The 25,332-nt window shown below is 48.3% G+C and overlaps 1 protein-coding gene across 2 annotated transcripts in view; it reads right to left on the minus strand.

The window, feature by feature from the left end:
- The window catches only part of LTBP2 (latent transforming growth factor beta binding protein 2), a 124,205-nt gene that overhangs the window by 39,085 nt on the left and 59,788 nt on the right, over positions 1-25,332 (minus strand). For both annotated transcript variants that reach the window (XM_064292746.1, XM_064292745.1), the window contains exons 4-8: positions 18,857-19,047; positions 16,964-17,134; positions 16,308-16,514; positions 15,166-15,452; positions 14,046-14,148 (exon numbers count right to left, since the gene is read on the minus strand). In XM_064292746.1, coding sequence (XP_064148816.1) covers positions 14,046-14,148; positions 15,166-15,452; positions 16,308-16,514; positions 16,964-17,134; positions 18,857-19,047 — 959 coding nt within the window. The remainder of the gene's footprint in view (positions 1-14,045; positions 14,149-15,165; positions 15,453-16,307; positions 16,515-16,963; positions 17,135-18,856; positions 19,048-25,332) is intronic.

Raw genomic sequence — 25,332 nt, forward strand, 5'->3', positions numbered from 1 at the left:
CAAAGGATCCAAGGGAAGGCTTTCTCTCTCTGTTGGCTCTGGAGGAAGGTCCTTGTCACCAGTCTTCTCTTGGTCTGGGAGCATCTCAGCACAGGAACCTCAGGTCTAAAGGAGGCGCTCTGCTCCTGGCACTGCTTTTTTGGTGGTATAAGGTCCCCTTGTCTCTCTGCTCAATTCACTCTGTTATATCTCAAAAGACATTGGCTTAAGACACTATCTAATCTTGGAGATCTCATCAACATAATTGCCACTAATCCATCTTACTACATCGTAGTGATAGGATTTACAACACAAAGGGAAATCATATCAGATGACAAAATGGTAGACAATCATACAATACTGGGAATCATGACCTAGCCAAGTTGACAGATATTTTGCGGGGACACAATTCAATCTATGACAGCGACCCTACCGGTATTTGAAATACTGGTGGCATAGCTTCCAGCATCACAGCAACATGAAAGCCACCACAGTATGACAAACTGACAGATGGTTGGTGGAACCCTGTAAGGCAGGAATCATTTCTCTGCTTTGTCATGGATTGAATTGTGTCCCCCCAAAATATCTGTCAACTTGGCTAGGTCATGATTCCCAGTATTGTATGATTGTCTACCATTTTGTCATCTGATGTGATTTCCCTATGTGTTGTAAATCCTATCACTATGATGTAGTAAGATGGATTGTTGTTGTCGTTAGGCACCGTCGAGTCGCTTCCGACTCATAGCGACCCCATGCACAACAGAACGAAACACAGCCAGGTCCTGCGCCATCCTCGCAATTGTTATGCTTGAGCTCATTGTTGCAGCCACTGTGTCAATCCACCTCGTTGACGGTCTTCCTCTTTTCCGTTGACCCTGTACTCTGCCAAGCATGATGTCCTTCTCCCGGGACTGATCCCTCCTGACAACATGTCCAAAGTATGTAAGACGCAGTCTCGCCATCCTTGCCTTTAAGGAGCATTCTGGCCACACTTCTTCCAGGACAGATTTGTTCATTCTTTTGGCAGTCCATGGTATATTCAATATTCTTCGCCAACACCACAATTCAAAGGCGGCAATTCTTCTTCGGTCTTCCTTATTCATTGTCCAGCTTTCACATGCATATGATGCGATTGAAAATACCGTGGCTTGGATCAGGCGCACCTTAGTCTTCAGGGTGACATCTTTGCTCTTCAACACTTTGAAGAGGTCCTTTGCAGCAGATTTGCCCAATGCAATGTGTCTTCTGATTTCTTGACTGTTGCTTCCATGGCTGTTGATTGTGGATCCAAGTAAAACGAAATCCTTGACAACTTCAATCTTTTCTCCCTTTATCATGATGTTGCTCATTGGTCCAGTTGTGAGGGTTTTTGTTTTCTTTATGTTGAGGTGTAATCCATACTGAGGGCTGTGGTCTTTGATCTTCATTAGTAAGTGCTTCAAGTCCTCTTCACTTTCAGCAAGCGAGGTTGTGTCATCTGCATAACGCAGGTTGTTAATGAGTCTTCCTCCAATCCTGATGCCCCGTTCTTCTTCATATAGTTCAGCTTCTCAGATTATTTTTTCAGCATACAGATTAAATAGGTATGGTGAAAGAGTACAACCCTGACGCACACCTTTCCTGGCTTTAAGCCAATCAGTATCCCCTTGTTCTGTCCAAACAACTGCCTCTTGATCTATGTAAAGCTTCCTCATGAGAACAATTAAGTGTTCCGGAATTCCCATCCTTTGCAGTGTTATCCATAGTTTGTTATGATCCACACAGTCAAATGCCTTTGCATAGTCACTAAAACACAGGTAAACATCCTTCTGGTGTTCTCTGCTTCCAGCCAGGATCTATCTGACATCACCAATGATATCCCTGGTTCCACGTCCTCTTCCGAAACCAGCATGAATTTCTGGCAGTTCCCTGTCGATATACTGCTGCAGCCGTTTTTGAATGATCTTCAGCAAAATTTTGTTTGCATGTGATATTTATGATATTGTTCTATAATTTCCACATTCGGTTGGATCACCTTTCTTGGGAATAGGCATAAATATGGATCTCTTCCGGCCAGTTGGCCAGGAAGCTGTCTTCCATATTTCTTGGCGTAGATGAGTGAGCACCTCCAGCGATGCATCTGTTTGTTGAAACATCTCAATTGATATTCCATCAATTCCTGGAGCCTTGTTTTTCACCAATGCCTTCAGAGCAGCTTGGACTTCTTCCTTCAGTACCATTGGTTCCTGATCATACGCCACCTCTTGAAATGGTTGAATATCGACTAATTCTTTTTGGTATAATGATTCTGTGTATGCCTTCCATCTTCTTTTGATGCTTCCTGCGTTGTTTAATATTTTCCCCATGGAGTCCTTCACTATCGCAACTCGAGGCTTGAATTTTTTCTTCAGTTCTTTCAGCTTGAGAAACGCCGAGGGTGTACTTCCCTTTTGGTTTTCCATCTCCAGCTCTTTGCACATGTCATTATAATACTTTACTTTGTCTTCTCGAGAGGCCCTTTGAAATCTTCTGTTCAGTTCTTTTACTTCATCAGTTCTTCCTTTTGCTTTAGCTGCCCGATGCTCAAGAGCAAGTTTCAGAGTCTCCTCTGACATCCATCTTGGCCTTTTCTTTCTTTCCTGTCTTTTCAGTGACCTCTTGCTTTCTTCATGGATGATGTCCTTGATGTCATTCCACAACTCATCTGGTCTTTGGTCACTAGTGTTCAATGTGTCAAATCTATTCTTGAGATGGTCTCTAAGTTCAGGTGGGATATACTCAAGGTCATATTTTGGCTTTCGTGGACTTGCTCTGATTTTCTTCAGTTTCAGCTTGAACTTGCATAGGAGCAATTGATGGTCTGTTCCACAGTCGGACCCTGGCCTTGTTCTGACTGATGATATTGAGCTTTTCCATTGTCTCTTTGCACAGATGTAGCCAATTTGATTTCTGTGTGTTCCATCTGGCGAGGTCCATGTGTATAGTCGCCGTTTATGTTGGTGAAAGAAGGTATTTGCAATGAAGAAGTTGTTGGTCTTGCAAAATTCTATCATTCGATCTCCGGATTAGTGGCAGTTATATTGATGAGATCTCTAAGATTAGATAGTGTCTTAAGCCAATCTCTTTTGAGATACAAAAGAGTGAATTGAGCAGAGAAACAGGGGGACTTCATACCACCAAAAAAGCAGTGCCAGGAGCAGAGCGCCTCCTTTAGACCTGAGGTTCCTGTGCTGAGACGCTCCCAGACCAAGAGAAGACTGGTGACAAGGACCTTCCTCCAGAGCCGACAGAGAGAGAAAGCCTTCCCTTGGATCCTTTGGACTTCTATCCTACTGGACTGTGAAAGAATAAGCATCTCTTTGTAAACGCCACCCACTTGTGGTATTTCTGTTATAGCAGCACTAGATGACTAAGATACCCTTTTAAGGATCAGGAAATTGAGGCTCAGGTTAAATAACTTGCCCACACAAGAAAGCTAACTGGGGCGAGTCATGCCTTGAAGCCAGGCCTCTGGCTGTAAAGACTGCCTCTCCACCACTCCACTGCCCCTCTCTGAGATGAGAGACGCTGGTCAGGGTGAGCCCAGAGGCCAGGGCAACAGCACCTCTTCAGATATCAACCCATTGCTGTCGAGTGGATTCTGGGTAGGACAGGGTAGAACTTCCCCATAGGGTTTCCAAGGAGTGGCTGGTAGGTTTGAACAGCTGACCTTTTGGTTAGCAACCGAGCTCTTAACCACTGGGCCACCAGGGCTCCTTAGATGTCAATAGGGAGAAATTAGGCAGAAGGACCTTGCTTCTTTAATGGTCAGCAGAGGAGTTACAGAGAGCTTGGATCCAAGCTGAGAGCAAGGGTGAAACCAGCTGCTGATGCCTGCAGGAAACCGTGAGAACCTGAGGAAAATGTGAAGCTAAGAGGGGCTGTATTCATTCATCAGTGCGAATGCATGTGTTTTTTCTATAAAGTGATTTCCTCCCTCGGAAAACGGACTCTGCCCTCTTGCTGGCCTGGAGAGAATGTGCTGGATGGCAGCCCTTTGTGAAGGCAGGCTTCTAGAGAAGAATAAACACCAAAGCCATAGTTCCTGATGAAACTCCCATTTTTGCCAACAGCCAAGAGCAGGCAGCCCCCCACCCCCAGCCCCCATCTAGGCCCCTCAGCGCCTTCCCTCATGCTTCCCAGAGGCAGTCTGTAAGGAGCTAGGTCCTGGCTGTGTAAGACCAAGTACAGCATCCACTCCAGAAAAAGCAGCTCAAACCTCCTTGGGGAAAAGAAAGCAGAAATTTGGACGGACACGTGGGAAGGTAGACACCTGGGAATTCAGCGGCCAGAGAGCTATGTGATTCACAGTGATGGGGGAAGACAGGTGTCATCGTTCCTGCCACCCATGCCAGGTGCCCCCCCCAGTACTCCCAACACACATCAGCCTTTCCTGTCATAGCATGCATTGTGCTGTGTTGTGACCGTCTGTTTGCTCATCTATCTCCCCTACTAAAGTATAAACTCTGTGAGGACAGGGATCTTGTCTTCTTCATTGTTACTATGTCCCTAGTGGCAAGCACAGCATCAGGGCAATATAGGAGACACTCAGTCAAACCTGGAGTGAATAATAATGTTGTCGTTGTTAGCTGCCGTCAAGTTAATTCTGGCTCATGGCTACCCCATGTGTACAGAGTAGAATTGGGTTCCTTCCATAAGGTTTTCTTGGCTTTAATCTTAACAGAAGCAGGTCACCAGGCCCTTTCTTTCGTGGTAGCATTGGGTGGGTTCAAATGACCAACCCTTAGGTTAGCAGATGAGCACAAACTGCACCACCTAGGGACCTTAGAAAAATAATAGCAAATCCTAAAATGGCACTTACTCTGGGCCAGGCCCTGTTATAAGGCTTTACATGTATTACCTTATTTTATCCTCATAACAACCCTAGGAGGTACTTACTATTTATCTCCATTTTTATGATGAGTATGAGCCCTGGTGGTATAGTGGTTAAGTGCTCAGCTACTAAGTGAAAGGTCAGTGGTTTGAACCCACAAGCTGATCCATGGGAGAAAGATGTGGCAGTCTGCTTCTGTAAAGAATACAGCCTTACAAATCCTATGGAGCAGTTCTACTCTGTCCTATAGGGTCACTATGAGTTGGAATCAACTCAGTAGCAATGGGTTTGGTGTTTTGGGTATTTTTATGATGAACAAATTGAGGCACAGAGGGGTTAGGAAACTTGCCCAAGGTCACACAGCTGGTAGTGGAATGAGAACTCTGAACCATTCCTCTCCACTGTCTCCAAATAAACATGAATGAATTAACAACAAGTCTTAGGAGCTGCCTAGGCCAAGAACCTTAGAGTTCAGAGGCCACAGGGAGATGCCTGCTTGGCAGGAAGCTTATAGCCTTTCCTGAACCACCCCCCCTTTTTTTTTTTTAACAAGGAATGAGGAGAGTGAACAGAAAAAGAAATGCAGAGAAGGAGGTCAGAAGAACTGGATGCTTGATAAATGTTCCCGAATGTATGTAACAGGCAGGGTCTTCTTCCTGCTTCAGTGTCAACTGATAAGTCAGAGTTCAGATACCAAAGAACCATGCAGCGTTGACAGTGGTCAAGAACTTGTCCTACCCATCACGTTCCCTCATCCAGATGAAGGATATCACAGGGTCAGAGAGTGGGGAGAAGAGAAATTGGGAGGCAATCTTGACAGTGAGGGTGGCTAAGCTGTGAATCCCATGAACCCTTCGTGGAGACCACTTGGGAAGCAGTGGTTGTCCCTGTCACTGAGACTCTTAGGCCAAAGAGAGTCAAAGCCACTGCTGAAAGCTCAGTTGGGATCAACCTGGACAGGGAGTTTGAATGTCACATAATGCCTGTGAAGCATATAGGGCAGATGTGGGTAGGAAACTTGGACCTAGTGGGCCTAGAACTCAAGCTTTCTGACCCCTGACTCCAGCCCTGTCCACCCTCAGCTGAACCTCAGCCTGCTCACAGACTGGGAAAGAAGCAGAGGGGCCCCTGGCTACAGCTTGCCCTGCTAATTCTTTCCCTTGGCAGCTGGGATGCCCAAGGAGGCTTTAACAAGGGCTAACTAATTGTTTGAGACAGTTTTGGCCCTGATTTCAAGCACAGAGGTGGGGGAGGAGATGTGGAGACATGTGTCTGGCCACAGGGCTGCTGACATGCCACTCCAGTCTCCATCTCAGCTGGCGACCACAGGTGTCTGCAACAGGGAGAGGTGGAGGGTGCCCCGCTGCACACCCTCTGCCCCAGAGAACAGACACACCCTCTGGATGAGGCTGAGCCCCGTGCCACAGGGGATGTGAGCAGGCTGGAGCTGACAGCCTGGTTTGCAAACCTCAGGCTCGTAAGCTGGAGAGAGACTTCTACTCCCCTGGAGCAGTGGAAAGAATGTGGGTGCTGGGGCCGCCAGACCTGCATCTAACTCCTGGCTCCACTGTGACTAGCCGTGTGATTGTGACCCAGGGCACATTTCTTAACCTCTGTCAGTCTTCATTTTCTCACCCGTAGAAGTGGGGACAGAAACACTTAGTTTGTGAGATTGTTATGAGGATTAACTTTACTGAAACAATGCAAGTCAGACTAAGCCTTGAACAATGCCTGGCACAGTCCCTGTAGGTGCTCACTAAGAGTTAGACCCCCTTCTCTTATTTCTAGTGGTGTGGCCCGATGGGCAGCAGGCTGATGTGCTGCCTTTCACTAGCTGGAAGGACTTGAGCCCTCTGAGCCTCGGTTTTCTTATCAGTAAAATGGGAGATGAACAGTACCTACCTCATGGGGTTATAATGAACGCTAAATAAGATGTAAACATCTTAGCTCAACGCCTGTCACATATTATCAGTTATCATAATGTCCATTATTCGAGACTCCAATAATTATGGAAACTTGACCCAAAGATGGGCTCTGACTGCTTCTACAGGGTGTCACCAGGAAAATGGGCATCTTGGTCACACAGTGAGGTAGAAAGGGGTCTGCTTGAACCCCTGGCTTAGGCAAGTGCCACTCCATCCCCACCCCCATCCTTCCTAGAGCTCTCCAGGGTGGAGGCGACATGTGTCAGGACACCCCGCTGAAGTAGGGAGGGTGTTGACTTGGGTCAGAGGCCTTTAAGTCCCTTGGAAGGAGCTCTCAGAACGTCCCTGGGCCAAAGAGACACTGCTTCTTCAGCTTAATAACTGGAATGCTGAAAATCCCATTTCTTTAGGGCAGGAAACTGGGCGTCTCACCCAGAGTTTCAGAAAATGGGAGTCCCACCCTGGCACAGCTGTTCCTTCCCCAAGCTGGGGTCCTCTAGGTTAGCAAATGCCCGAGCCAAGTCACAAGAAGGTATATGGGGAGGCAAATTACAGAGCGGTTAGAAGCAGGGTCTGGGGTCATACACATCTGGGTTTCAGGGCTAGCTCCTTATCTGCAAAATGGAGGTAACAGCACCCAACTCTGAGGAGAGATTGTTCGGACTCAGTGTAATGTGAAAGTGCTTAGGATGGTGCCTGGCCCTTAGTAAGTGCCATGGAGAGAGTTGCTAATGCCAACGATGATGACAATGATGTACTGCTGTGACCCAGCACCAGTCCTAAGGGTCACTGTTCCAAGCCTGCTCCTCGTGCCTATATATATCATCCCCGCCCCCACCCTCTCCAGAGGCTGGAATCACAGAGCTACACGTGTAACAGTCCCCATGGACAAGGGTGATGGCAAAACCAAACCAAACCAAAGCTTTCTTTCCCTTGGGGGTTTCAAATAACTTTTCAAATGTATATTTAAACGTTCATTCCCTTTAAAATCAATTTCCTTCCCCAGCTTCTTCTATAAACCTGTTCTTGGTGGCTATACCCCTCTGACAGGGAGCTTAGTACATCCAGGCACACCCATTTATTGTAAGGAAGCTGCAGTTTTTAGTAAGTTGCTCTTTGTGCTCAGTGTTGAGGTGAGCTCTGCTCCCTAGAAACACCCACATGTGGAACAAGCCCACCGTCTTCTCCCTGGGACAATTCTTCCAACACATCTTTGTTATCTCTCAGGCCTGGAATGTAGGGTTGCTGCCCTGCCTGTTTATTCAACGACAGTCTTCTTGAGGGACATTGTCCTTCATGCACAAGCAACTCGTGAAATACAATCCTGGAGTGGATCCTCTGGCTGTGAAATTCTTGTCTAGTATCCTGATTTTTGTTGTCTCCAGGCAAGCCCAGGCCTCCCCAGAATGGTTAAAGAGGTCCTGGTCAGCTGAGAATCAGACACACTGTGGTTTGAATCCCAGCTTCACCTGTCCTAGCTGTGTGACCTTGGACAAGCTCCTTAACCTCTCTGAACTCAATTCCTCTCATTTGTCAATGGGGTTAAAGATCCTTAGCTTGCAGGTGGCTGTAAAACTTAAATGAGATAATGCAGGTGAGGAGCCCAGCATAGTGTAAAAGATCAATAACTAGTGGCTATTGTTGTTTTTAAGAGAGGAAGAGGCAGAATTCCTTAGAGGGGCAGAGCAAGAGAATCAGCACTCCCAGGAGATACAGGGAGGGGCTGGGTTCTGAGGTGAACTCATCCCACGCCAGGCAGAGGAAAGACAATCTTGCGGCAAACAGCTGGAGCCCACCACTGCAGGCAAGGAGCCTTGTGCCAGCCCTGCCTGCCCCAGCTCAGGGGCCTTGGGGTTGCACAGCCAGTGCCAAGCCAGATGGGGCAGTAGCCAACTTTCCAGTCAATCCAGATGTCTGCCTTTCTCAGATGAAAACTCAAAAATGTGGCCCTAATCAAAGTGGCTTTAGAGAGCTGCGTACTCTCCAGAACCTGGCAGGGGACGGCAGAGGCTCTGAGCTGGGAGCTTGGGTAAGTCTCATAGGGTCAGAAATACGTGGCTCAGGCTAAGTTCTGGAGGTCAGCTAGGCACATGCTGCCTCTGTCATGCAGAGTCAAAGGGAGAAGGGAGTAGCCAAAGGCCGGCCTGGATTGATCCTCTGCACCACCTCTCTGAGGAAGAGGGCTCTGTGGGATTTTTCTGGAAGAAAAGGAATCTGTGCCATGTAATTGAGACTTCAAGTCAATCAAGACTTCGTTTTCCACATCAGAAAGACCAGCATTCTGCAGGGCCCTTCTTTCAACACCCCAGTATGGAGCCTCAGAAGCCGAAAGGTGACTGAGTGGAAGACATGGAGTCACATGGCTCCCGGGCTGCTGGCTTTAAAGTCCCATCATGATCTGCTTCTGCTAGACCACATCGTTGGGGATGACAATGCCCTTCCTTGAGGAGCACAGCCCTATTTTATCAGAGGAGAAACAGAGGCTCAGAGAGGCAAAACCACTAGAGCCAAGAATCTTCTAAACCCGTTGCCATCAAGTTGATTCCGACTCATAGCGACCCTATCTTACAGAGTAGAACTGCCCTACAGGGCTTCCAAGGAGTGGCTGGTGGATTCCAACTGCTGACCTTTTGGTTAGCAGCCGAGTTCTTAACCACTGTACCACAAGAATGTTCTAGAACCTAAAATCTTGTCTGTCTTGCCAGCCACCCCCCAAACTCACCCCAGCAGCTTTCTCTGTTTCTTGCACAGTAGCTTGCTCATCATGCCTACTTAAAGAAATATCCCCTGGCCCCACCTCAGGCTCAGGAGTGGACCTAGGTGCTTGGCAGCCTGTCAACACAAACAAGGTTCCCCCACATCTTGCCCCTTCTCTGTACAATGCCCAGCTGCACTGTAATGTGTTTTTAAATGTTTATGTTGTCCTGGTCTTTGTTATTTCTTGTGCAGTGTGCTGGAATGCTTGACATTCCAGGGTGTGCACCCTGGTGCCCAGCTGCCTGAGATGTACTGAACACAGTGGCAGGGGGCGGGGCCTACCTGGGACAGGAAGCAGAGGTGAGCGAGGGCTGAGCCCTGGATGAGTGTGGGAGGGTGGCAGTCGGTGTTCTGCACCCACATGTGATGTGCAGGCACCTGACCCACAGGGTTCTGTTCCCAGCCCACCAGCACTGGCTGCAGGCCCTGCCTGGACAGACATGGCCAGCTTAACCAGATCAAGGGAGCAGAGTTGTCAGGCACCTGGCAGGCTGAGATCATGAGGCTGGCATACAGGTGGCACCAGCAGGGGGAAGCTGGTGGGCAGGCAGCCTCTCAAGCAAATCTGATCTTCTGTCCCATTCCCCAGCCAGTGAGGGCTGTGTGCTCCTCCTGCACTCAGAGATAATTTCGAGGTCTGGGGTCATGGTCACTGTGCCTGCCAGCCCCGGCTGTGGGAGCAGGCCTGGGACCTATCACTGACAACAGCTGTCCCTAGCTGTGGGCCTTGAAGCCTGCATGTCTGTGTCCCTGATGAGCTCCTGTGTCCTGGACAGGAGAAGGTCCTACTTGCTCCTGCTCTCTGCTTAAACCCTGTAGGCAGTGGATGTGGCATTTAAATGGAGGCTCCAGGGTGGCTTCTGTTTGCATTCTCACTAATGTCTCCTGACATGGGTGCAGTGGTGGTTCAGTGGTAGAATTCTCACCTTCCTTGTGGGACACCTGGGTTCCATTCCTGGCCAATGTACTTCATGCACAGTCACCGCCCATCTGTCAGCGGAGGCTTGCATGTTGCTATGACGCTGAATGGATTTCAGTAGAACTTCCAGACTAAGATGAAATAGGAAGAAAGGCCTGGCAATGAACTTTTTGAAAATCAGCCAGTGAAAACCCTATGGATCACAATGGTCTGGTCCATAACTGATCATGGGGATGTTGCAGGACTGGGCAGTGCTTCATTTCGTTGTGCATGGGGTCACCATGAGTCAGGGGCTGACTTAATAACAGTTAACAACAAAACCAACATCACTTGATAGGTCTCTAGCCACGAAGGTCACTTTTCGAGATGGCCTACTGGCTTGGAGGAGTGACACTGACTCCAAGGACCCTACATGACCCTAAGTGCTGTTCCCTCACCCACGGGGCTACATCTCAACGGCTCTGGATCATTCTCACTGGCCAGACCTTGGACACCTCAGGGCCTGAAGACTCGCCCAGAGGAAGTTCCCAAGACGGTGTAGGCCTTAGCGTGAGGAAGGCAGGATGTGGAACCCAGAAGTGAAGCAGGATCCTGAGAAGCGGTGGGATGGCAGACCCTCCCAGTACCCCGTTTCTCAGCCGCACCACTCCACACCATCCTTCCACCACCCACAGCCTGTCTCCTCCCCTCCATTGTCTCTCAAATGCCAAGAGCAATGCCATGGCCACTTCTGAGCCTCCAAACAAGAAGAAGAAAATTCTGAGGCAGTTACGCCTGCATTGCCACTTAAATGAAACCTCACTGCTCCCATCCAGCAGAGCTAGCTCCCTGCCAGGCCAGTGCTGCTGGGCAGGTGGTCCCTGGGAGGTCAGCACCTTGGTCAGCAGAAGCAGGTACCGGATGTCCCTTGGAGGGCTGATGGGGAAGAGATTCCACTCATTTGTATGAATGAACCAGCTCCTGGGAACCAGAACCTGCCCAGACAGGGGGTTTGGGAGCGCTGACCCTGCCTAGCCTTCTGATGTGTTTGCCTTCCTACCTGAGAGCCAGAGCTGGGCAGGGCCCACCCAGCAGGAGACACAATGTTGCTATTGCCTCACTCCCTGGGTCTCACCTGCATATGCAATTTCCTTGAGTTGTTTAACTCTTCCTCACCTCTTTCACTGGCCTACCCCTAGTTATTCTGGATGTCACCTCCCTAAGTAGTGTTCCTTGCCCCATGGTGTACGGATGAGCTTGTTGTGCACTGCACAAAAGCACCACATCAAAGGGAATCATTGGCAGCCTAGGCTTTTTTTCTGAAAAAACAGAAGGGGCATCTTTTCCTAATTTGCACAAAGGTGCCACATGGCCTAGCAGTGGCCTGATTCCCTGCCTGTGTTCCCACAGCACTTGGCACTTAGCCAGTCACCGCATAAGCACTCCTCATTTCTGACGCTCACTAACTGTCTAAGGCCTCCCGCTAGATTGTAAACTTGGGGAAGGGAGGGACTGCTTCTCCTTTGTTCTCCACTGTCTGTCCAGGCCTGCACATTATGCGCACTTCAGATGGGTGCTTGGTCAATGTCAATATTTGCTGACTGAATGGAATGTGAGGCGTGGAAGTCTCAAGAGTCCAGCTGGTAGGAAGGCAGAAGGAAAAGAAGAAGAAAGGTGGCAGAACCAGCCCCAGCCTGCAGGGGGAGAAGCTGAGCAATTTAATGCACTCCTCCCTCCTCATCTGTTCCCTTTCTCCCTTTGATACTTGATAAAAATACTTGATACTTAATAAGAATAATACAGTCATGCGTCACTTAACATCCACGATATATTCTGTGAAATAGGACATTATGTGATTTGGACATTGTGTAAACACCATATTATATGGGATAACATTTGTTTTACTTCCAAATCGATACTTCTCCTTTGCCTCTTGCTGCTGCCATCACTAGCACTGGTTTTGCTGCATTTGGGAGCCATAATGCACTTCACTTAATATTTTCGAAAGAAAATTAAACAGATAATGCTCACTCAAGAGACACGCAACACACGAGATTGGATGCTTCTACCTATAAGTCGAAACATAGACTGTGATATGGTAAACTTTTTATTTCTAAGTAGGGAAAGTTCACATTAAAATAACTACAGAAAGTACAGTACAGTGCCTACATAAGCCAGTAACATAGGCATTTATTATGACTATCAAGACATTATGCACCATAGGTTATATATGTACTGTACCATTTATATGTCTGGCAGTGCAATTACTTTGTATACAAGAGACATGAGATACACACGTTGCATGGAGGAAGTTGTTGCATTTGCCATGACCAGTTGTGTCCACTACATCCTGTTGTCCAGGATTTCTGAACTCTATTATAACCTTACACAACCTCAGACGTATATGCGGTTGAACATTGCCTGAGTGGATGTTACCGGGCACATGACTACAATAATAAAGATGATGATGATAACAGTTATAGCTACTGTTCACTGACTAATGAGCATGCTAAGCACATGTATCATCTCATTTATTCTCCACATCAGCCCTAGGACACTGCCACTATTATTGTCTCCATTTCTCAGATGAGGAAAAATGATGAGGCAGAACGAGATTAAGGGGCCGAGCTGGGACTGGTACCTGGTCTGTGTTTGATGCTTAAGCCTGTTTCACAAAAAGTCTGTCACACTGTGAAACCACCTACACTTATTTTTAGCTTAGGAAATACGGTCGCTGCTCCACAGCTGACTCAGCTCCTGGGACCAGCTCTGTCCCTCCCACCTTTGGGTCCTGGTCCAGGTTCCCCACAAAGCCATCTATAGGGAGCCTCTTTGACTCGCTGAGTTGGCCGCTAACAGGCAGAAGGCCAGGCTCTGGCACAGGAATGGGGCCTGGAGGGGAAGGCACGCTGAGTGGGTGTAGGCCTCCGCATGAGGAAGCCACACTACGCACAGGTCTCCCTTCCAACTGAAAGGTCAAAGCCTATGAGAGCAGGATGAATGGGCATTTTGCTCACTACTGAACCCTCAGCACTTGGCACACAGGAGGCGCAAGTGAGTATTTTCTGAGTGAATGAATGTTAGGTTTTCCCCACCATCCAGAAGAGGGCAGGGACTGGGTTTCTTATACACTACAAGGACATTCTAAGACAGACAGCCCTGCATCACAGATCAGAAGGCAGGAAACAGGAGGCGCAGCCTATGGTGAGGAGAGGCTGAGTGCCCCTCCAGGGAGAGAATGAGGGAAACACCAAGTCACCACATCAAGACCTCTGAGCTCCTGTTGCCCCAGCGGCAGGGAGGGGGCGGGGGGCGGGCGGTCCCCAGCACAGGATGAGATCCCTGCCACCTGGGCAAGAACAACTGGAAAGAGGTTAGCCCCTCACAGGCAGTCTGACAAGGCAGGCAGGCCAGGCTGCCCTGGCAGAGGGGCTGAGCTGCCTGACCTGTCAGGAGCCTCAGCTGCCAGCCAAAAGCACCCTCGAGGCAGTCCTGGAAAGCCTGCCTGGTTTACCAGCCTCTTCTACCTGCCTGGTAGAGGACTGAAGAGGATGCCCCAGAGCAGAGGGGTGAGCAGGCCAGGCTGGGGAGAGTTTCCCCCACAACTCTCGACCTCTGGGAACCCGGCACTCACCTGGTCTGGGCGGGCATGGGGAGCACGAGGTTACCCCCCAGAAGGCTCCCACGCTGCCACAGCAATCCTCTTGGGGTGTCAGCTCCAGCAGTGGGTTGGCACACTGGAAAAGAGGCCATAGGCACTGGTGACCCGCTTCCCTTCCCCTGCAGTGCCAGAGATGCTCCAGGAAAGCCCAGGACACAGAGCTCAACCCCCACATTCTGCTGGAGGAAGGCCCCCCGCAAGGGAGGGGAGAAGGGAAAAAGCCCATGATCCAAGGGGTGACAGAGAAACCTGTGGTTCACTGCACTGGACCCTCGAGACCCTGCTGACTTGGGGGTCCCACACCCCAGACACAAGACCTACCCTCCATATCTCCAGCCCACAGAGAGAAGGTTCCAAAGACATGCTCTCCTCCATCAAACTCCAGGGACCTCCAGCATCACCCACAGTGTTGGCCTCTCTGTGAGCAGGGCCCAGGCTCAGGGACTCACAAGCTGAGAGGGCCAGGAGGCTACTCTTCCCCTCCTTCGATTCCCTAACCTCAAGAGAGGTTTTGGGTCATACCAAACGGCAGCCCTAAGAAAATCCACGTTGGGTCTGGCCTTGTCCCTATTCTTAGATGCCTGGGCTCAGAAAAACTCCCCCCATTTCCCATCACTGACTGTGTATGTCTCCAGGGTGGGGAGCGGGTGTATGTCATCTTTGCAGCCCTAGGGCTTTGGGGTTCAACCTGGGTTTGCTGAGTCCACATCTTTGCAATCACAATCTCAACTGGATACCAAACTCCTTCTCCCTACACAGCCCTGCTGCCCATGTGCCAGGGGTCCTAGGCTCAGCAGTCAGAGAGCCCAGATTTTCCTGTAACCAGACCCTAAGCTGCCTTCACTTGAGGACTCTCTTGGATCCTCTTCTGTGTGCCTGGCACTGACAGGTACTGAGTGGAGCCCAGGTAGGAGGTCCAGCCTCTCCATACTCTGGCAATTTTATGCCTTGGGTTTTCCCATCTGGGATATGGGAGACTCTGCAGATGCTCACATTCCAGGAGAACGAGGAGGAAAGAGAGGAGGAGGAGAGCAGAGTGGGTGGTACCTCTGCCTGGAAGCTTCTAGAGCTGAGGCAGGAGCTGCGTTCTCACCTGCCCGTTCACAGCGCTCAGGTAACACCGGCCCAGCGGTCCCCAAGGCCTGTGTGCCGCGGGGGGCGGTGGCCGAACGGGCTGTCCAGAGCGAGTGGGGATGCTGTTGCTGTCCCAGCGGCTGTGGCCGGGGCTGGCGGGGAGCCGGGGCAAGGGTCTGGTCTCCACGGTATTGTCCTCCCGGGCCTCCTCCGCCTCGCCCCGCACCCGCGCCACCTGGTGGATCTGCACGGAGGCCTCGGGCGGGTGGCGGATGTGCACCTTCACCATGGAGGGGTTCATGGCGGCTGGGCAGAGGGGCTGAGGTCAGAGTTGGGGACACAGGGCCCCACCCTCACTGTTCCTCCCCCAGAAAAGTGTCTGCCAGCCCTTGGCCAGGTGGGGCACCGCCTGGGTGTCTTCCCGGCTCCCCTTGCATTTCTTCACTTCCTACTCAGAACCCAGGAACCGTTCCCCACTGAGAATGGGATGAAGCACAAACCCCTTCACTCCGCGCCCTCAACGAAGGACCTTCATTAACAAGCCTCACACTACCTTCCTGATCACTTCTCCCCTGAGACCCTGTACAACCCCTGAGGGCCAGCCAAGCTGGGACCCTGCGTGGTCTCACCTCCACCTTTGCTAGGGCCAGTCGCTCTGCCAGAGGGGCCCCGTCCCACTCCTCTCTACTTGACCAAGTATCGCCCATTGTTTAAGGTCTCAGTGAGGCCCATCTACCCACGTGGACTTTCCTGAGCACTGGGGCTCAGAGGGCTTGCCCTCCCCTGATCCCCCACAGCACTATGTGGTTTTTGTACCCTTTCTTTGTCACCTAATAATGGAAGTCAGGGAAAATGAAATGCTTTATGTTGATATTCTCCTTCCCACCCATCCTCACTCTATTGTCCAGGACCGTGGGCTCCTGAGGGCAGGACCCTGACCTTATCCTGCTTTGCCTCCCCCCACCCCCCCCCAGCACCTAGCAGAGGGTAAGGGCAGACAATATTGATGAATCTGGATGGAAGGGGAAAGAGAAGTTTAGAGCATGAAACAGCCCTGAGGGTAGAGGAAAAGGAGGGAGGTTTGGATATAAGGCCAGATTCAGCTTCCCTGTCTTCCTCAATCATGACGCCAGCATCCACCAGTCCCAGGCTGGCACTCACCGACCTGGTTGGAGAGAGGTAATGTGAAGGTGGACTGCTTCAGGGGGCTTTCCAGCAGGGCCCAGTGGTGGGAGACCCCCTCTGGAGGCTTCCTCTCCGGCTTCGGGATAGGCAGGTGGCAGAACTTCCCGGTGGAGTTGGCAGGGCACCAGCACTCATCCCTGCCGATGCAGTGGCCTCCGTTCAGGCAGGGGATCTGGCAGAAATCTACAACACCAACCCTCAAGGTGACCGGTGGTGGAAGAGCCTAGCAGCACCCACCATATGGCTGGCAGATGACAACAGAGAAACAAGGGGAGCAGGATCCCAAATCTGGTGGCTTGGGAGGCCAGGCACCCCTAAAATGTAGACCCAGGAATGGTGAAGGGAAGATAATAACGAACCCTTGCCTTTCTAAAAAGCCCTTTCATGTCTTTCCTTGACCCTGCAATAACCTAGGAGACAGGAGGCAGGTGGTATTAACTCCTCCACTTCTCTATTGAGGAAACTTGGGCTCAGAGAGATTATGTGCCTTGCCCAGGGTCACACAGCTAGGTCGTGGCAGAACTGGGTGAGGACCCAGCTCCCTGTGTGATTTGAAACAATTCATGGGAGCGAAGTTAAGAGCAGTGGGTTTCCTTCCTACAGAGATCTGGGCTTCAGCCCAAAGCACTCACAGATGCGGAAGCCAGACTTGGGGTCATGCCCATGGCCACCCTGGCTATACAGGGTGGTGGTGTTGCCACGCTCACAGCTGTTGGCACAGTGCCCACGGGCACAGGTCTGCTTGCAGATGGTGGGAGTGAAGACGATCTTGATCTTCTTGATTTTCTCCGTGAGGTTCAGCCCTGCAGAGAGAGGGCTTGGGTCCAGGGGGCAGGGCTGAGAGGTACAGCCGTGACCTCCAGAACCAGGTTAGAAAGGCCTACAAGACTGGGGCAAATCCTTGCATGCAACATCCCATGGAGAGCATACCTTTGAGAAGCTCACAGTCCAACAATTATTGAGGGCCACCAAGGCACCAGCCCTGAGTTCATGCTTTATGCACATTAAGTTAACTCTCAGTCCTCTTGAGTAGGAATTACTTTAGGTTGAGCCATTAGAAATTGGCAATTCTCACCTGTTCCATCTAATACTTCCATTTTACAGCAAAGGAAACTGAGGCTCACATAAGTTAAGTGGCTTGCCCCAAGTCACATTGCTAGCAAGTGCTGCAGCTGGGGTTTAAAGGCAAGAGGAGGGAACGGAATGTAGTTCAGGCTTGCCAGAGTGGAGTTTTCTAAGAGAAGTGGAGGAAGAGAAAGCCAGCAAGGATTATTGGAGTCAAGTTTTGGGGGGCTCTGATTGCCAGAATGAGGATCAGATGCCTTATTTGATGGGTAGTGGGAAAGTCATTGAAAATTTTTCAGCAAGAGATCAAAGAGGAAGTGCAGGAGGATGAATTTCCATCCCAGCTGTGGTGTGTAGGGTGGATCAGGAGGCAGGGTGACTAGTTGGGAGGTCATTATAGCAGTGCAGACTGAGGTCACTTCATCTAATGAAGGTGGCGGCAGTGCAAGTACAAAGGAGGGGCATTAATTCAGTATGGGGAGCCCAGGGAGGCAAGCCAGGAGGCAGAGCATTGAGGAGAGAATGGAAGGTGAGAAAGTGGAGAAAGTACATGTGACCCACATGCAAGAAGCTTGAATGTGAAGGGAGGAGAGGTAGAGGAAGCCAGAGGGAAGTAGGAAGTGTGTGTGTGTGTGTGTGTGTGTGTGTGTGTGTTTCATTGGAAGAGCTGTAAGCAGGCTCATATGCTGAAGTGATAGAGAGGGACAGGTTGAAGATACAGGAGAAGAAAAACAAGGGCCTAGAGTTTCAGAGGAAACAAGAAGAGGTGTAGGGATGTGCCTTAGGGAGAGGGACACCTCCCTTTCAAAATTGCAAGAAAGGAGGTCAGCTCCAGCACGGGTTTAGGTAAGAGTGTGTTATGATGGGCTGGGGAGGTGGGCAGGAAGTTGAGCTCTCTGGGAGGTGAGAGACACACCTATCTGCTGATATGAAGTGGAAGGCAGTGGGATGGAGATTTCGGAAAGTGGGGAAAGCTTGAGTAGCTGTTCTGAAGAATGGGAGACAGAGTGTGTCCAAGCACATGGGGAAGGGTGTCAGGCAATAACGGACATAGAGATGTAGCCGGGTGACCAAGAGTCTGCTGTGGCCTGGATCCATATAGATGCTTCGTTTTCTCCTATAGGAAGTGGAGGCCCAGGTGTAGGTGCAAAGAAAGCAATTGGGTATGTTGATCCAGGAGGGTTGGGATTTGCAGAAAGGATGAGATGGAAGGACCAGGGTTAGGGCGTTGAAGTTCACGGTTGGATATGAAGGAAGCAAAGGCAGGAGGGATGACAGCTTGAGTGGAAATGGGGCAGTCAAGGCTGAACAGTCTTAACAGGGGGAAAGTCCAGATCAGCTTGGTTTTTTACCCCTAGAACCTGGCACAAAGCAAGTGTCCAATGACTCTTTGTTGATTGGTTGAAAGAATGAGGAAGAGGGTAAGAGTGGAGGGGGACCCCAAGACAGGGCGTTCTTACCCCAGGCGGATGAGACTTGGCCCAGATATGCTGCCTGCTGGGCGCCTTGCCTCTGCTCAGGGCCTGGTCCCACTGGCAGTGCATTGGAAGTCAGCTGGCCACTGGCAGCGGCAGCTGGATAACGTCGGACGGTCCGGGACAGCCCCACCTGCTGCTGGGAGGGTCGGGTCTGGCTGAGTCCACTCAGGGTCCTGTGGAGACAACCGCATCATAGGGGTTTGCATCTGAGGAGCAGCCTCTCTGTCCCCCTTCATCAGTCCTCCCATCTCCCTGTCTTTGCACCGGAAGAGTGCTCTCTGCTTGGCCGGTGACTCCTGGACCCGAGGTGCCTTAATGTAGGAGACTGATCCAAAGGCCAGCTACCTAGCTCGGTAGAAGTGCTGACCCCTCTGTGGACTAGCTAGACTTTTGCTGGGTTTTTCTGGGCAAGTCACTTAGCCTCGCTGGCCCTCGGGCTCCTCAGCTGTAAAATGAAGGTGTTAAGACTGTTCCCATCTGGCTCTGAGATTATAAGAATCTTTGAAAGCCCACTTATGGATCAGCTCCTGCCCTAAAACTGAGTTCTGTGCCTCCTTCAATGAGATTATAAGTTTCCCCTACCACTTCTGAATGTAACCTTTAATACAATACCTATGGAGTTGATCCCCAACAAACACATTCACAGACTGATTTGGGGTGGAGCCTAGAATCTCCCTCTTATTTAATTTGATTGTAAAAATAATACAACAACAATATCCAAGGAGAAAAAAACTAATATATCATCCCTCCCACCCAACACAGCACACAATTTTGCTTATTTCCTTTCAACCTTGGCTTACATACATGTTTTTACACAACTGTCATCACTTAACAAATACAACTTCAATTCTGGTTTTTCACTTAACATTAGCTCATAATTTATACAATTCCATATTTTTGTATTTATTATTTAATTCCTACCTGATAGTCTGAGAGAAATCACAACTTTTTCAAACACTGTCCTGCTACATATTTAGATTATTTTCAATTTTCATCCATGGTCATCATTGTCCATACAGCTTTTTTCTTCTGTTAAAATATTGCTTTATATTCATGATACTATTCTATTTCTTCATTATACTATTGAACCCTTACACTATTCTGTACGTTTGAAAATTTTCACAATAAAAGTTTTGAAAAGGATTATAACTTTAGGGTTAATTCCTTGGAATAGAATGACTGTGTCAAAGATTATAAACACTTATGGATCTAGGTATTTTTATTGTTGGCTGCCAACAAGTTGACCCCTGACTCATGGCAACCCCATGCACAATGGAATGAAACACAAGGTCTCCTCCCACTCGAGGAAACATGGGGCTCTTTTAGTCAATTTGGGGAGAAAAAGTTCCCATTCCAGCTGACTTGGATCTTCTGACCCAAACGAAAACTGCCATAGTGATGCCACTCAGTTAAACAGGCATGGTACAGCCACAACCTGCTTGACACGCTAAGGTTTACAAACAGTGATATAGGGATAAGTGTGAGGGGCCGTCCACCCTTTCCACCAGTTCCACACTATCTGATAAATTGGGCTTCCAAATGATAGCTTCTTTGAAAAGGGTTCTGCTGCTAACATATCATGTACATGTCCAAAGTTTAAAAATATCACTACACAGTGCATAGAGTAGTTAGACCTACAATTTATTGAACACCTACTGTGTACTAGGCACCGAACCAGGTGATTTAAATATGCCTTCTTATTTGTGTTATTTTGTTGAGTGAAAAAACTAAGTTGCAGAGTAATATGGATAGTTATGATTCCAACTGTGAGTTTTAAGAAAAAACTTCTCCCCCCGCCCCCATGTATATTTATGCAGGCATAGGAAAGGTCTGGAAGGATCTGTAAACAGTGGCTGCTCCTTGGGACTAAGAGAAGCCTGCGTGTGTGTAGCCATCATGTTAAACTTTATACATTCCCATATTTTTGAAATGATTTTTAAAATGGATACGTATTATTTTGTAATTAATAAAATATCAAGCCTTCTCAGCAAATTCATTTTATAGATAAGGAACTGAGGCTCAGAAGAAGCATGGTTAATGTGTGCAACTAACAAGGAATCAAGGCGGACTGTGATGGCTGATGAGGTACAGTTCAGGTGTAAGAAAGACCATATCTAGTAGAAGGATCTAGAAAAGCTTCAAGGAGAAAGTGACATTTGAAGTGGGGCTAAAAGGATACGTAGGATTTTAACAGTCCAAAACAAGGAGGAAGGTAATCCAGGTAGAAAAAATAACATAAGAAATTGCATGGAGGTGGGATGCATAAATAGAACAATCTAGATAAAGCACAGAATGAAGGTGGGGGCAGGGAAGGGAACTAGCACCTATTCAGTGCCTACCAAGTGTCAGGAATTATGCTAGGTGTTTCACATAACATATCATTTTCTTGTCCAGACAACCCTAGGACCAAAAACCTCTGCTTGGCCAAAACCACCTTAAACAAAGTAAGAACACAAATGACAAATGGGAAAAATACTTCCAACTCATAGACAAAGGACCAATCTCCATAATATGTAACGAGTTCCCAGAAATGGAAAAGACAGAGACCAATAACCCTAAAAGAGAAATCAGCAAATGATGTGAACAAACAGTTCACAGGAAAAAAGAAAATACAAATGTTTCTTAAACATATGAAAATATGCTCAACCTTTCTCATTATAAGAGACGTGCGAATGAAAACTATGAGACGGCGTTTTAAACCCATCAGATTAGCAAACATCTAAACGAATAATAGCACAGCTGTAAGACTGTGCAGAAACGAGCACTCTCAGATGTTGTTAGTAGGAATGTCAATTGACATAACCCTTATGGAGAGCAACTTGGCAGAGTCTACCAAATCAGAACGCACCTATAGTTTGACCAGACAGTCGCACCCCCTGGACTTAGCCCACAGATAAACTTGCTATGGTAGCTGCTACTTCTGCCCCACCCAAGTCCCATTTCCACCTGGTGCAGCCCCCAGTGGCTACAAGTGCAGTGGCTAGAGTCTTACACCTATGATTTCTCAGAACCGTGCCCTTGGCTGATGGGAACCACCTGAGAGGTTTCCCCACACCGGGACCACGTAACTAATGACTGAAACAGAAGTTCAAAACCATAGCCATCTTGCCCCCCCCGCCGCCTTTTTTTGCCATTATGTCAATTTCGACTCATAGTGACCCTATATGGCAGAGTAGAACTGACCCATAGGGTTTCCTAGGCTGTCATCTTTACCAGAGCAGACCCCCAGCTCTATTCTCCTGCAGAGCTGCTGATGGGTTCAAATTGCTGACTTTTCGGCTCGCGGCCGAGTGCTTAACCATTGCACCACTAGTGTTCCTTAGCCTGCTTCTAAGTGGGACAAATTTGCAATGGGATTTACGTTCCACTCTCCATCAGGCCAAAGCTTGATGCCCCTGAGACCACATCCTTGCTTGGCTGTTTCTACTTCCCTACTCTATTTGTCTCCCTCCCTCAGCACACTCCTAATAAATCTGGCTCAGGTTCCGCCTCTAGGGGACCTGACCTAAGACGCTTGTAAATGTCCAAAATAATGTAGGAACAAGATTTCGCATAGTAACACTTTTTTAATAGCAAACCACTTTTTGTAAAGACTGGAAACAACCTAAATATAGGGAATTGGTTAGACAAACTATGATACTTCCACAGGGTGGAGTGAAATGCCCTCGAAACAGAATGCAGCAGCTCTTTATACACTGATAGGGAAAAATCACCAACATATATTGAAAAGTGAAAAAACAACAGCCCAAATCTGGCCTGTAGCCTGTTTTTGTATGACCTGGGAGTTAATAATGGGTTTTACATTTTAAAATCGTTGAAAGAAATCAAATGTAGAATAATATTACGTGACAAAATAAAAATAACAGGAAATTCAGCTTTCAGTGTCCATACATCAAGTTTGATTGGAACATAGCCACACTCATTGTCTGTGACTGCAGTCCACCACAATGGCAAGATAGTTGCCACAGAGACCATGTGGCCCACAAAGCCTAAAATATTTACTCTGGCCTTTTAAGGAAAAAGTTTGCCAATTCTTGATGTAGGGCATGTAACCTCTTGTGTAGAAGTAGGGGAAATAAGGATACATTCTGCATGTATTTGCTTATTCATAAGGCAACCTTGGAAGGAAAAAATTAATAACAGTGGGTACCTGTGTATGTGGAGGGGGCAGGGAGTGAAGAGTGGGTACATGGGGAATAAACTGGTACCACAATTTAATGAATGCTGATTCTGTGCCAGGCTCTGTGCCAATCATGCATCTTATATGCATTATCTAAACCCTAGTGCATTATCTCCATACCCCTAAGAGCTAGGTACTTGTCATACATTATATGTATATACCAGAAAAACCAAACCCAATGCTGTCAAAGGAAACCCTGGTGGCACAGTGGTTAAGTGCTATGGCTGCTAAAAAAGGCTTGGCAGTTCGAATCCGCCAGGTGCACCTTGGAAACTCTATGGGGCAGTTCTACTCTGTCCTATAGGGTCGCTATGAGTCGAAATTGACTCATCAGCAATGGGTAAAAAAAAATGGGGTTTAATTCTGTCAAGCTGATTCCAGCTCATAGAGATCCTGTAACACAGAGTAGAAATGCCCCATAGGGTTTCCAAGGCTTTAATCTTTGTGGAAGCAGACTGCCACATGCCACATCTTTCAGCTGCTGGTGAGTTCAAATCGGCAACCTTTCAGTTAGCAGTTGAGCTTTTAACCACCGCACCACCAGGGTTCCTTTTATATGAGTGTGTGTGTATATATATATGTATATATATGCACACAAAATAAAATGGACCTGACCCAAGCCATGGTATTTTCAATTACCTCATATGCATGTGAAAGCTGAACAAAGAATAAGGAAGATCAAGGAAGAATTGACCCCTTTGAATTACGGTGCTGGCGAAGAATATAGAATATATGTGGACTGCCAAAAGAAGGAACAAATCTGTCTTGGAAGAAGTACAGCCCGAACGCTCCTTAGAAGTGAGGACAGTGAGACTTCATCTCATGTACTTTGGACATGTTATCACAGGAGGGACCCGTCCCTGGAGAAGGACATCATGCTTGGTAAAGTAGAGGGCCAGCAGAAAAGAGGAAGACCCTCCACAAGATGAATTGGCACGGTGGCTGCAGCAATGGGCCCAAGCACAAAGATGATTGAGAGGATGGTGTAGGACTGGGCAGCGCTTCATTCTCTTGTACGTGGGGTCGCTATGAGTTGGAACTGCCCCAACGGCACCTAACAACAACAATAACGTCTCAGCTATACATTCTACGGTTGAGAAAGCGGAGATGTAAGGATGCTATATACCTTGGTGAAAGTTACAGAAATCCTAAATTCTAAAAACAGGTGACCAAACCGGGTAACTTCATTCTAAAGCCACCTTGCCATTTTTTTTTTTTTAATTGTCATTTTACAGATGAAGACATTGAGGCTTTGAGGGATTAAAGAATAAGTTTGGGCCCACACAGTAGAGAGCCTGAAATATCAGGGGGAGGCATCTGAGTTTCTTTGAATACAAAGGGGAAGAGGGTTCCTGGAGATTTTGAAGCCAGGAAATGAAATGATCTGAGGAGCATCTGCCTTCTTTCACTCATTCAAGAAGTGCTTGCCACACACTGGACAAAGAAAGACCTTACCGTCTCAGCTTGGATGAAGGCTGGACAATGGCACAAGTGCCCCAGCAGAGGTATGGGGGCACAAAGGAGCCACATATTAGCTTTAAGACACTCATGGTCTTTAAGTAGCTCTAGGGCACAAGGAGATGGGCATTTTAGAATGATTCCCTGGTGAAAGACTGCCTGGTAGTGGATGGACCAGAGAGGGGAAGGCTGGAGGCCATCTGGAAGTCTTTGGCTATGGTCTAGGCAAGCAGTGACCAAGGCCTGAACCAAGGATGGAACCAAGAAGAGGGCATGGATTCCGGATAAAATTAAGAGACATAGATGATTCCCAGTTCTGGTTTGGACAACTGGGTGGAAGGAATTCCAGGAGCCAAGATTTCAAAATGAGAGATCCAAGAAGTGGATGATGGGCTTGGCTTTGGCCCATGTTGAGTTTCAGTACATATGGGGTCTCAAAATGGAAACTCCCATAAGGCAGATGGTTCTATGCATCCAGAACATAGGAGAGAGACTGGGACTACAGATACGGTTAGGGGAGTCATAAGCAGGAGGAGGAAGTTGGTGGTTATAAAGTTAAGGGGGTGGATGATATCACTCAGGAGAGTATATAGAACTACGCTTCAGGGTTCCACTGTTGGATTGAGGCTTTAACTCTGCTAACACTTCCCAATTAAAAGGGGGAAAATGTGTTAACAAACAGAATGGTCTCAGTTTTAAGTTTTGCTCCCATAAATTCTTCTCCAGCCTTTGGCGCCTGCTACCACTTGTCTACTAACACACAATAAAATAAATGAACAAGTAGTAAATGAATATTAATGGAAAAATGTGGCAACAGCCC

This window comes from Loxodonta africana, chromosome 10 (assembly GCF_030014295.1).
Source record: "Loxodonta africana isolate mLoxAfr1 chromosome 10, mLoxAfr1.hap2, whole genome shotgun sequence".
NCBI classification, from domain to species: domain Eukaryota; kingdom Metazoa; phylum Chordata; class Mammalia; order Proboscidea; family Elephantidae; genus Loxodonta; species Loxodonta africana.